The sequence below is a fragment of the Podarcis tiliguerta genome, assembly GCF_965153285.1.
Source record: "Podarcis tiliguerta genome assembly, chromosome: 8".
Taxonomy (NCBI): Eukaryota; Metazoa; Chordata; class Lepidosauria; order Squamata; family Lacertidae; genus Podarcis; species Podarcis tiliguerta.
Window position 1 is genome coordinate 69,704,961 of NC_139541.1, and position 13,738 is coordinate 69,718,698.

The window sequence follows — 13,738 nt, forward strand, 5'->3', positions numbered from 1 at the left end:
TAAAGATGGCAGGAAGCTTTGCTGAATAGAGATTACTTGTGAGAGTAAATATTGTGTAGGAGGATCTCGTCTATTAGAAAGGGCATCTCTTCATAATACAGCACCGAGGACACAAACCTCTTCAGGCAAACGGGCATACTTGGACTTTTGAGTAAGTGCTTTGGGCACCAATCACAAAATGGCTGCCATGGGGATGTGGCACAAAAAAAGGGCTGCTGTAGGGGCATGGTATAACACAAATTCTGTAACTTTTCCTCATAGGGGAGAAAAAGAGACGGTGAGAGATGGAGGGACTCTGTGTGTGTGTGTGTGTGAGAGAGAGAGAGAGAGAGAGAGAGAGAGAGAACGAGAGAGAACGAGAGAACGAGAGAACTATGCAAGCCTGCAGTGCTGTAAACTTCACATCTCATTTTTGGCTTTTGCCAAAAATGGCTCTCCCCCCGCCCCCAAGTGCTGGCATGCAGCCCCAAACAGATTACCCCTGTGGGAATATGGTTCACAACAGAAAAGCTCTCCTGAACTAAAGGCATAGAAATGAATGTGTGCACATTTGCACATTATAAGTGATGATGTCATAGATCGCTCAAGAGGAACCATGCTCACCACACTTAAGTTCTTTCCTCCAGTTTGGCACCGTCACTCCCAGCATCTCACACATCTCTTCATAAGCTTCTATGGCTCCACAGAGCATGAGATTGCCTGGTCCGAACCGGCAGAGGTCATAGATGCAGGATTCATAATAAGAAGCTGGATCCTCATGCCAGTGACACTCTGAGAAAGGCCCAGAGTGATCTCTTAGAATCCCACACATTTGCTCAAACTCTTGCTGCTTTACGCAAGGCTCAAATCCTCCGGTGTCATTTCTGCACCTGAAAGTGTGAGTAGCGGTTAACTGGAATTACTGTGCATTCAGAAATTCTGTACAAAACTCCATAGATCAACCCAAACAGGCAAGATTTAAGCCGCATTCAAAATTGGACTCTGGTGAATCTCCAGAGGAGTTTTATGAAATCTCCCCAATTCCAAAACTTCCAAGCAGGACAACTGCTCCTTTCCAATATCCAGTAATGCCCAATCCTCCTCAAGTGCCTATTTTTGGCTAGGAAAAGAAGAGATTGACAGCCATCACTTATACTAATAGCAAGTGGAAGTGATGAATTACCGTATTTTTTGCTCTATAAGATGCACCAGACCACAAGACGCACCTAGTTTTTGGAGGAGGAAAACAAGAAAAAAAATATTCTGAATCTCAGAAGCCAGAACAGCAAGAGGGATTGCTGTGCAGTGAAAGCAGCAATCCCTCTTGCTGTTCTGGCTTCTGGGATAGCTGTGCAGCCTGCATTCGCTCCATAAGATGCACACACATTTCCCCTTACTTTTTAGGACGGAAAAAGTGAGTCTTATAGAGCAAAAAATATTGTATATTGCTGTAGCCAAAACGCAAAGGCCCCAAAAGGAGGCACCAGCATACTTAGTGGAACCTCAAGATTTACAGTAGTAGAAAAATTCTTAAGGCAGACAATCCAATGAGGAATAAGCATGTTCAGGGACCACATAATGCCTGTTGTGTGAGGAATGGAAAGGGCATGACTGACTAGCACACTGAACAAGAGCACTCTGCTCTGCAAGGTTCCATTGCAGGTCCCCATTGTGAACACTAATTCTGAAATGGTGTGGACCATTCTCCCTGAAACCAATCAGAGAATGCTGTTTCTCAGCAGAGACAGATGCACATAAATTTAGTGGTCAGGCTGCTATGGAAACACATTCATCATATTCATGAAAAGATGCCAAGCGCAAGGGAAAGCACATATTTCTGTTTTGTAGCAGATTTGCATAGAGCTGATCGAGTGGCCCATTTATCAGTCATGAAGCCATCTCCACACCCTTCCATGAAATAGTGTTTGGTTTTCTAAGCGAACAAGCAATAGGGTAGAAAAAATATATAAAAAATTTAAAAGCCAGACATCTTAAGTAGATAAGCAAGTGAACACTTATGACCAGCCCAAGACGAATTGCTGCCTGAGGCAAAGGATAATATGACACCTGATCCATGTACAGAAACTGACCAGGCTTAGGAAGCACAGGGAGGCCACGTGTCACACAGATCAGTCCTCCAACATTTCCCCATCACTTCCCACCCACCAACATCTGCTGCCTAATGGAAGGATCATAGGACCAGTGGTGAGAAGGAAAACAAAGCAGACAGTCAGACTGGAAAATGGGGGATAACAGTCTGCATTTGATTCAGATGCAGCAGTGGCATAGCGTGGGGGGTACAGGGGGGGCCGGCAGCACCGGGTGCAACATCTGGGGGGGGCGCGCTCGCACTCGCAGCTCTCTGCCCCTACCTGGCTCACTCTCTCTCTCTCACTGCAGTGCTGGCTGTGCGAATCCGATCCGAGCCGCCGGGTCGCCGCCCACTGTGGAGGGGAGGGTGCCAGGCGTGCGGTGCGGAGAGAGAGCAAGGGACTATCTGGGGAAGGGACAGTGCAGCGGGGGGGGGGGGGGGGCAAATTACTTGCCTTGCCCCGGGTTAGGGGGCGCAAATTACTTGCCTTGCCCCGGGTGCTGACAACCCACGCTATGCCACTGAGATGCAGGAATGCATGAGGAGCAAAGGCAGTTGAAGAGCATGTCCTGCAGCAAAGAAAGCCCTCATCAGCTCCTGTTTCCATGCACGTGTGAATGCACCAGCACCACCATAAATGGCGAAGGAAAGATGAAGGGTATAAACGTACTCTGAGGGGCTTCTGTCCGACATCCAAGCGTTGCCGAACTCCGCATCGTTCTTGGCTTTCTTGCCATCAGGCAAGACCTTATCATCCCTGCGGATGCTGTTGAAGTTCCCACACATCCCGTGCAGCTTTCCCCAGTATTCTGGGCCTACACGGACAAACAAAGCATGGCGGCCATTGTACTGGATCTCCAGATTGGGGAGCGCTCTCAAAGTCACCACGTTCCTCCTTTGCGTGATGTTGGCCAACTGCTTCAGCTCTGTTGGCAAGGGGGTCTGCCTCCCATCAACCTGAAAAGGGAATGGAAGTCCAATGGGAACCAGGAAATAACTGTAGTGTTCAGAGGGGAAATTGTGGGTTACAACATCACAAAGCAAGGCCCAAGGAGGACACACATGCCAGGCTGTTGAAACAGCCGCTGCTTACAATTGCTGGCACTGCTTCTTCCTAGACTTCTCCACCTCCACTCTGAGATCTGGGTGGTAAAAGTAGGGGGGCATCACAATGGTCCTCAGCAGCTATCAGGATTTGGAGGCAAATTCACAAGAATATAGGCAGATTCAAAAAGACCTCAAGAAAATGGGCCCTGGGAATTAACCCTCCACATATTTGAAGAGTGTTATCACATCCCTCTTCAGACTTCTCCTCTCCAGCCTAAGATGTGGGGTGTAACATAAGCAGTCAAGTACAAGACTTCCTGTTTGCCCAGAGTAGACACACAGGGGGATGTTACTCCAGTTCCGGGATGACTTCCTGTCACACCTGGTCTGGAGCATCCTCCCCCTGCGTGTGACCAGGTAGGTGGGCATGACCCCATGAGACCCCTGTAAAAGGGCCAGTCACACGGACAACTTCCCTTTACTCTTTTGTTGCTTTCTTCTGATACTGATGTATTTTGCTGTCTGCTGGCTCTGAGCCAGCATCACATGGGCTCAAATCCCTACATAGGATGAACCCACTCTCTTCCTGTAACTACAAGCTAAAAACCTGCTTTCAGCAAACCTACTGCGAACTGAATGTAGGTAAACTTCTTATCATTACTTTTAAAAAAAGACTGTTGTGTCTTTATTCTTTTTAAGAGGGGTAAAAGGGGAATTTACCAGGATCAAGCCCAATCTGGACAAGCCAGATTGCTTGTCGGGCATGGCCAAACTTGGCCCTCCAGCTGTTTTAGGACTACAACTCCTATCATACCTAGCTAACAGGACCAGTGGTCAGGGATGATGGGAATTGTAGTCCCAAAACATCTGGAGGGCCAAGTCTGGCCATGCCTGGCTTAAGTAAAGAGATTCAAATGAATTTACCTACTAGCTTCCTGCTATATACTGGGGAATGTACTCTGCTACTGACTCACTAGCGTGAGTGAGGAAGGATAATATTTAATCAATATATCCTCTCCTACTATCCACAACATTCTCACATAAGATACAGTGGTACCTCAGTTACATACGCTTCAGGTTACATAGGCTTCAGGTTACACACTCTGCTAACCCAGAAATAGTGCTTCAGGTTAAGAACTTTGCTTCAGGATAAGAACAGAAATCAGGCTGGCGGTGCAGCGGCAGCAGGAGGTCCCATTAGCTAAAATGGTGCTTCAGGTTAAGAACAGTTTCAGGTTAAGAACGGGCCTCCAGAACGAATTAAGTACTTAACCTGAGGTACCACTGTAGTTCCTTCCACCTTTCCTCATAGGTTGTGTTCCTTAAGAATGGCTTCTGGTTATGCTGCTCTATAATGTATATCTTCCAATCTGCTTGTGTTTGATTCCCACCCCACGGCCTCTTCTCTGAGCCCAACAAGTTCTGCTCACCTCCACATCTTTGCCTTGTTCCAAAACAACATGAGAACGGAACTGCCTGGAGACAAGCCATATTTCCACTCGGTAAAGAAAGGACACCAGAGGACTCTGGAAATTCTTGTTAGCCGCCACCACCCGGAAGGAGAGGTCAGTAGAGGAGCCGTCAGTCTTTGAGATCTCGTAGGCGCAAGTGCCCTGGAAATGCGCCACAGCCCCGTCGAAAGTGAAGTAATGCGGATCCCCGGACACGGTGCAAGTGGCCAGCCGAGGCCTGCAGCCCAGCTTGCCATCCTTGAGGGCACACTGCTGTCCGTGGCTGCAGCTTGCTGGGACACAGCGGAAGGCGGAAGAAGCATCACAACTGCACCTTTGTGTGCAACCAGAGAGCCAGAGGAGGTCTCCGATCTGGTAGGGAAAGCAGCCATGAAGAGAGATAGAATGTCCATTGTGAAAAGATCACGAATATATATATATATATATATATATATATATATATATATATATGAATATGAGCATATCTCTGAAATATGAAACTATATAAACCAGCAAGAGCTCTGTCTTTGCAGAACAGACATAGAGAAAATGGAAAGGAAATTAGAGGGCAGACATATATAGTGGTCTCTGCTGGCCCTTTCCCAAGGCGCAAAGGAAAGGAAGAATATAGGAATCACCCCCTTTGTCACTTCAGATGATTGTTCCTCTAGGCCAGTATTTTATCTCCCCCTTGGACTACTGCAATGTGCTCTACGTGGGACTACCTTTGAAGGCGACCCGGAAACTACAATTAATCCAGAATGCGGCAGCTAGCCTGGTGACTGGGAGCAGCCACCGAGACCATATAACACCGGTCCTGAAAGACCTACATTGTCTCCCAGTACGTTTCCGAGCACAATTCAAAGTGTTGGTGCTGACCTTTAAAGCCCTAAATGGCCTCAGCCCAGAATGCCTGAAGGAGCATCTCCACCCCCATCATTCTGCCCAGACACTGAGGTCCAGCGCCAAGGGCCTTCTGGCGGGTTCCCTCCCTGCAAGAAGTGAGGTTACAGGGAACCAGCAGAAGAGGGCTTTCTCGGTCGTGGTGCCCGCCCTGTGGAACAGCCTCCCATCAGATGTCAAGGAAATAAACAACTCTCTGACTTTTAGAAGACATTTGAAGGCAGCCATGTTTAGGGAAGTTTATTAATGTCTGATGTTTTATCGTGTTTTAAATATTTTGTTGGGAGCTGCCCAGAGTGGCTGGAGAAACCGAGCCAGATGGGTCGGGTATAAATTAATAATAATAATAATAATAATAATAATAATAATAACTATTTTGTCTTCAATCAGTACGCAGCCAGAATCTAACAAGGGAGGGGATGAGTGGCAGAGAAAAACTGCCCCTATCAGTATGTCCTGACACATCAGGACTTCCAAGACAAAGGCATTTGCTTGGAGGACCAAATAACAGAGCTCTCGCTTTGGGTGCAAAACACCCCAGGTTCAATCTCAGTCTCCCCCAGTCAAAAAGATGTTGGGAAGCAGAGATGGAAAGCCTTCTCCCTCACCTTTTGGAGGGCTGCTATTGATAAAGGGAGCCTGGGCCAAACTATGGGCTCGTCCACACTTCAGCTTGTCCTGCAATTTCTAAGCATGGGTCTGAGTGGTTTTCCTCTTGCCCCATTGCTTTCCCTGGGAAAACCTGAATTTGAACAATCATCAATTAATGAATAATAATGATGATGAATAATACTAACAAGAAAATAATATAGCATGCATACGCTTGCTGCCTTAGGGTGCATCGTGTGATTTTAAGGATGCCTCCAGGGATTCAAGAGCAAATTAAAGGTAAAGGTAAAGGGACCCCTGACCATTAGGTCCAGTCGTGACCGACTCTGGGGATGTGGCGCTCATCTCGCTTTATTGGCCGAGGGAGCCGGCGTACAGCTTCCGGGTCATGTGGCCAGCATGACTAAGCCACTTCTGGCGAACCAGAGCCGCGCACGGAAACACTGTTTATCTTCCCGCCAGAGCAGTTCCTATTTATCTACTTGCACTTTGTGCTTTCAAACTGCTAGGTTGGCAGGAGCAGGGACCAAGCAACGGGAGCTCACCCCGTCGTGGGGATTCGAACCGCCGATCTTCTGATCTGCAAGTACTAGGCTCTGTGGTTTAACCCACAGCGCCATCCGCGTCCCTCCAAGAGCAAATTAGGTTTGCACAATTAAAGGGGATTAAAGTGCTCTGTCCCCCCCTAGTGCAACAAATCCACTTTAAAGAGGAAACGAGTTTTGGCAGTTAGGAAAGAGATGAGGAAATGCATTGAAAAGCATGAGATGAATGGATGATTAATGGGAAGATGAGTATACACTCTAGAAGCAAATCAGGATGAGTGTTTATTTGTTGTAGAACCTGCCCACAAACAATTCAGGATAAATGCTCAGTAAAGACTGGAGATGGTCTAAACACTTGCATAAGCTCATATTGGCTTTGAATCTAGCACAGTAAACTTAATTCTCTCTTTAAAAAACAACAACACAGCATTGCATGCCAGTATTTTTAAACGGTATTTTAACAGCATCAGGGAGGGTGAAATCTACTCACATTGTAGTACAACCCATTGTGTTTACATCCACATTGCTCAGGCTGAACACACTTGTCTCCATTCCGCAAGTATCCATCATCACAGGCACAGCCTTCTGAGCACAGGGGGCTGCAGAGGTGTTTAAATGTGGAGCTTAAGCACAGATCTTGGCAAGGCGGCTTGCAGAGCTCATAGTGACTATTTGCTGGGCAATCTGCAGCTGAAAAGAAGAGGATAAACAAGGATGAGAAATGGTTTGTTTTTCCACCACCAAAATACAGTACTGTAACAGGGATTTTTCAAAATCTGGAGTGGTTGTTTATATTTTTCACTGCTTACAAAAGCCATTGCTCTCACCCATGGTTTTAGTTCTCTTAAAGATGTATTATTATTGTGCCACCATCATTGTAATGCAGCATTTACATACAGTGACTGAGCTTATCAATTAAAAAATTGCCTTAGTGATTATTCTGACAGTGGTTTACTTACAAATTCTCCAATGGTCAGATTCATGGGCTTTTCCATACATCTGTCAGAAGGTGGCACAGGCAGTAATTATTATTATTATTATTATTATTATTATTATTATTATTATTTATATACCACCCTATACTTGCAGGTCTCAGGGCAGTTTACAGAATAAAATTAATATATAAAACCACAAAATAAAAACAACAAGTATAGTTTAGTTCCAAAGTGGTGAAAGTTCCTAAATGATTGGTATAGGAACTCAAGAGTGGCTGATGAGAGCCATGTGGTTTGAGCTTGGTTTGAGTTTCACAAGTAGACTGTGGAGGGCTTCATAAGCTAGTTCCTCCAAGGTGAAGGGAAGTGGACACAGCCAAGCCTGGAAGGACAGCTTACTCTATGGTATTAACCTCTTCGTGCATTAATTAGACATAAACATGTTGGTTGTTTGAGGCTGGTTATCCCACAGCAGGCACCCCCAAACTCACCCCTCCAGCTGTTTTGGGACTACAACTCCCACCATCCCTAGCTAACAGGACCAGTGGTCAAGGATGATGGGAATTGTAGTTCCAAAACAGCTGGAGGGCCGAGTTTGGGGATGCCTGTCCCACAGTGACCTCATTTGGGCTTCAACCCTGATCAGATCAGATTTGATCTGAATAGCTACAGTCCTGTTGACACTCAGTACCTGAGGTAGCTAATGGTGGGAAGGATTTTGTCCTTGGTACATGTTCACCTATTCTGCCAGCCCTTACAGCATTGACTTTTAATGCTGTTCCTCCCTCTCTTTGCCTACACTACAGCATAGTCGGCAGGGCACATATGGGACGCTTCCAAATCTGCACTAATTTGTTCCATTTTCTTCTCCCTGCCCCAAAATTTAAGTTTACACTTAGAATCAGTAATGGAGGTCAGATGAGCAGTGAACCCCACTATGCTATCCTCTGCTGCTTAGAATGCAAAGAACGATGCAGTAGTCACAGGAACAGAAAGCACATATGATTAAGCAAACATGTCCTTGAGGACCAATTGTAAGAGTCATGCACTGGGAAACGGAAGTTTGAGGGCTGCAATGGAAGTGGGCCGATGTGGACAGAGCCCAAAACTGTGGGATGCTCTGAGTTTCACGAAATGGACCTACCACAGAAAAACTCTGTCCTCCAGGGCCGGAGGGTTACATTGGCTCTTTGGCAGGCTGCTGCATATGTCTGAATGGACCAGCACATGACGTTGTTGTCCCCGGCAGAGATGTGCAGGTCAAAAATGCAACGCGTCAGATAAGGTTCTGGGTCAACTTGCAAGTGACAAGAGGCAAATGGCCCATCAGGATTCTGTATTATCCAGCACATAGATATAGATTGGACGAGACTTCCCTGCCGACCAAATATAGCATGGGGAATGTCTGATGATCTCCAGTCTAGGGCAGCATCCAAAGCATGCTTCACTGTAGATCCATTGTGTGTCTCCGAGTCGTCGTCAGCGACCCCATTGAAGTTCCCACACAGCCCACATACCTGGCCTTGGTATTGAGGGGCAAGTGTGACAAAGACGCTGTGGGCCAGGTCATAGCTCACTGTTAGCCCAAAGTCTGTTTTTAAAGCAGTGTAAAACCCATGCTGGTAGATGACAATTCCTTGGTTTTTTAAATGCACTGGGAGGATTGTGACCACGCCATCAATCTGTGTGAGCAAAAGAAGAACATTGAACCTTTCTTCCCCGAAACCCATCACTCTAGAAAACGGCAGGTAGCTGTATCTAGACAGTATTTCAATTTCTCACAATGCATGTGGGAGACAGCAAGTATTAATTGCCAGAGGAAGTGAGGTTTATTTATTTACAGTGCAATCCTACAATGTCCGCTTAGGAGCAAGCCACACTGAGTTCCATGGGTTCTGCTGTCAGGTGAATGTACAGGATTGCAGCAGAAGGTGGGCTTTTTCAGGATGTCGATTTAAAACGCATCTGTTGCTGTTTTAATGGTGCTCGATTTCATTGTGAGCTGAATTGTTTAGGTGGCGCTGTGGGTTAAACCACAGAGCCTAGGACTTGCCGATCAGAAGGTCGGTGGTTCGAATCCCTGCGACAAGGTGAGCTCCCGTTGCTCAGTCCCAGCTCCTGCCCACCTAGCAGTTCGAAAGCACGTCAAAGTGCAAGTAGATAAATAGGTACCACTCCGGTGGGAAGGTATACGGCGTTTCCGTGCGCTGCTCTGGTTCGCCAGAAGCGGCTTAGTCATGCTGGCCACATGACCCAGAAGCTGTACACCAGCTCCCTCGGCCAATAAAGCGAGAGGAGCGCCACAACCCCAGAGTCAGTCACGACTGGACCTAATGTTCAGGGATCCCTTTACCTTATCCTGACTTTATGTCCGCCACCTTGAGTTGCAGATGGTTGTAAACAGGCGGGAAATCAAAATCGTGATCATTAATTTTTTTAAATGTTGTAAGCCGCTGTAGGAAAATGCTGCATTTCAAACAGAGGCCAACACAAAACAAACAAACAAACAAACAAACAAACAAACAAATACACTATTGAGCACATGGTGCTCTCCAGCTTTTGTATGGGACTACAGCTCCCATACGCGGGTGGCGCTGTGGGTTAAAGCCTCAGCGCCTAGGGCTTGCCGATCGAAAGGTCGGCGGTTCAAATCCCCGCGGCGGGGTGCGCTCCCGTTGCTCAGTCCCAGCGCCTGCCATCCTAGCAGTTCGAAAGCACTCTCGGGTGCGGGTAGATAAATAGGGACCGCTTACTAGCGGGAAGGTAAACGGCGTTTCCGTGTGCTGCGCTGGCTCGCCAGATGCAGCTTGTCACGCTGGCCACGTGACCCGGAAGTGTCTCCGGACAGCGCTGGCCCCCGGCCTCTTGAGTGAGATGGGCACACAACCCTAGAGTCTGTCAAGACTGGCCCGTACGGGCAGGGGTACCTTTACCTTTTTACAGCTCCCATGCTTCCTGGGACTGATGGGAATTGTAGTCCCCCCTCAAAAAAACCTGACCGAAATATATATTTTTAACTGCCGCTGTATCTGTACTGTCTCTGTTATACCCAATTGCAATTCAATCTATTCCTGTTGTGTTTTATGATTTCCCTGATATTGTAAGTGAGCCGGAACTGGTCTGTGACTGTAATAATAAAATTCATTCAACTGACAGAAAGCTGCTGTAATTGAGCGGTCAGTTGTTGTAACTTTGCATTTCATTTCTCTCTGATGGCACTGCTTACAATTCCCCGCTATTATGCATGCCATACATCCAATGAAGGGGAAACTTATGCCACAGTGAACATGTTAGTCTTCTAAGTGCTGTAAATACCTTTTTCTTGTGGAATAGCAACATGTATGGATTTGTTTGCAAGGCTGGCTGATGACACTAAACAGTCTTTCGTGGCGCTAGGCTACTCTGTACCAGTGGAATGTCAGCTGCACTCCATCTGCCCAGGTTTTGGGGGTAGTGAAGGAGGAAGGTTTAAGAGTTTAAAATTTTACAAAATAAAGAAAAGATAAGTAGGACAAGATTTAGTGGGTTCAATAGAGAAGAGACAAGCATGAGATGTCAGCGACCTCTAATCTTTCTTAGGTGCTGATGTGCACAGTTCAGTCATTAGACCTGTTTTATTATTGCACTGCACTGGCTTATATACGATACCCTGCTTCTGATTCTTTTAGTTGTAACTGGAATATAACAGCACTTAGTAAGCACCCTAACAAATAAATAAGATGGAGAGACTCCATCAGGCAAGGCCTCTTTCCACCTGCCTTGCCCCACCACCCTCTTGTCTCTGATTCTCAATTTGTATTGTATTATTTTATGTACAGTGGTTCCTCTGGTTGCAAACAGGATCCGTTCCAGAGCCCCATTCGCAACCTGAGCAGAACGCAACCCGCGTCTGTGCGTGCTGCTATTCGGCGGTTCTGCGCATGAGCATTACATCATTTTGAGCATCTGCGCATGCGCAAGCGGCAAAACCCGGAAGTAACCCTTTCTGGTACTTCCGGGTCACCGCGGGACGCAACCTGAAAAGATTTAACCCGCAGCGTCTTTAACCCTGAGGTATGACTGTACTGTGGCTTGCCATTGTTTTATTGATTATAGTTTAGAAATTATTTATTGTAACTGCTGAGTGGATTTCTATTTAACTTTTATATGTTATTATTATTTAATACTATTCTAATGATTGTTGAATGTTACATTTTTGATGCAGGTTGCCTATTTTAAAGTTATGTTTTATTATCACATTTTTGTGTTGCATTAGATTGTTATAAGATGTACATTTTTTTGTTTCTTCAGCTTGTAAACCACCTTGAGTATTGTAAGATAGAAAGATGGTATACAAATTAAAAATGATGATGATAAATTAGCCAAGCTGTGAATACATAAGAATGTTCTTACCTTGACTCTGCCCATGTGTCCGCTCTGCAGATGTATCTGGGTGTGGTTCACCAGCACAAACACCTCTGATGCTGCAGATAATGGGCTGCTGGACTGCTTCTCGTTCTTCAGTTCAACTTTAAAAGCTGGTAAAGGCTTGGACACCCCACACAGTTCAGCCAAGACATATGTGGAGGTGCCCTGAAAGCTATAATGCCACCCATCAAAAGTGACGTAGTGGGAAAACCCAGAAACCTGACAAATACCATCCAACAATGGATGACACCCATACACCCCCTTCTGGGTACCGCAGAATTGTCCGGGTCCGCACAGGGACTCAACAGCAACGACGGCATAGGTGGGTCCATTACACTGATACATCTTTTGGCAGTTTTCTCCTTTCTGGAAGAAGGTTTCCCCTTTCAGGTAATACTGTCCCTTGTAGAAGCAGCCACACTGCTCCAGAGGCGCACACTCGATGCCACTCAGCACAAACCCTGCATTGCACTGGCATCCTTCGACACATGCAGACCAGCTGCAGTTCTTGGGCATAGCCAGTTCAGCACAAGAGGCAGGGCAGGGAGAACCACAGAGTACATAATGGCTATTTGATGGGCAAGTAAAGTCTGGAAAATAAAAACATCACATAGAATATTCATTTATTTCTAGCTAAGACAGAGCCTTTACACACACTCCCAGGCATCCAGTTCACTCCCACTGCTAGTTTGGGAAGTGGACTAAACACAGGTAAAAGGTAAAGGAAGGTAAAGGACCCCTGGAGGGTTAAGTCCAGTCAAAGGCGACTATGGGGTTGCGGCGCTAATCTCACTGTCAGGCTGAGGGAGCTGGCGTTTGTCCACAGTCAGCTTTCCGGGTCGTGGCCAGCATGACTAAACCGCTTCTGGCGCAATGGGACACCCTGATGGAAACCAGAGCGCACAGAAATGCTGTTTAGCTTCCCACCACAGTGGTACCTATTTATCTACTTGCACTGGTGTGCTTTCGAACTGCTAGGTTGGCAGGAGCTGGGACAGAGCAATGGGAACTCACCCCGACACGGGGATTTGAACCGCTGACCTTCTGATTGTCAAATCCAAGAGGCTCAGTGGTTTAGACCACAGCGCCACCACAACATTAGCCACAACCCATGTCTATCCTGTATCAGCCTGGTTGTTTATTTATGAACTTCAGCATTTTTATGTATTCCCCCCCCCCAAAAAAACCCCCAAGCTATGATCTGAGTTGAGAAAAGGAATAACTTGGTTGCATTTCAAGCTGGTGATGTACACACAGCCAGATTTTTTAAATAAACTGGTGCAGAAAGAAGCAACGCCCACCATGTATACCTGAAGGAGCATCTCCACCCCCATCGTTCAGCCCAGACACTGAGGTCCAGCTCTGAGGACCTTCTGGCAGTTCCCTCCCTGCAAGAAGTGAGGTTACAGGGAACCAGGCAGAGGACCTTCTCGGTAGTGGCACCCGCCCTGTGGAACGCCTTCCTGTCAGATGTTAAGGAAATAAAAAAAACTATCTGACTTTTAGAAGACATCTGAAGGCAATCCTGTTTAGGGGAGTTTTTAATGTCTGATGTTTTATTGTGCTCTTAATTCTGTTGGGAGCCGCCCAGAGTGGCTGGAGAAACCCAGCCAGATGGGCGGGGTATAAATAAATTGTTGTTGTTGTTGTTGTTGTTTGTTGTTGTTGTAGCTTCCTAGACTTCCTCCCGAAGAGTTCTACAATTCCTTCAACATCAAACTTAGCTGGTACCATGCTTGCACAGCAGTTCAAAAGCAAAAAATATTTGCA

General features: G+C 46.5%; 1 protein-coding gene across 1 annotated transcript in view; it reads right to left on the bottom strand.

Moving 5' to 3' along the window:
- Window positions 1-13,738, bottom strand: part of LOC310683546 (IgGFc-binding protein-like) — a gene marked incomplete at its 5' end in the record, with an annotated part of 38,429 nt that overhangs the window by 2,098 nt on the left and 22,593 nt on the right. The window contains 7 exons of the mRNA XM_083453478.1: window positions 604-869; window positions 2,742-3,028; window positions 4,549-4,862; window positions 7,143-7,316; window positions 8,706-8,895; window positions 9,079-9,243; window positions 11,954-12,447. Of these exons, the coding sequence (XP_083309604.1) occupies window positions 604-869; window positions 2,742-3,028; window positions 4,549-4,862; window positions 7,143-7,316; window positions 8,706-8,895; window positions 9,079-9,243; window positions 11,954-12,447 (1,890 nt within the window). The remainder of the gene's footprint in view (window positions 1-603; window positions 870-2,741; window positions 3,029-4,548; window positions 4,863-7,142; window positions 7,317-8,705; window positions 8,896-9,078; window positions 9,244-11,953; window positions 12,448-13,738) is intronic.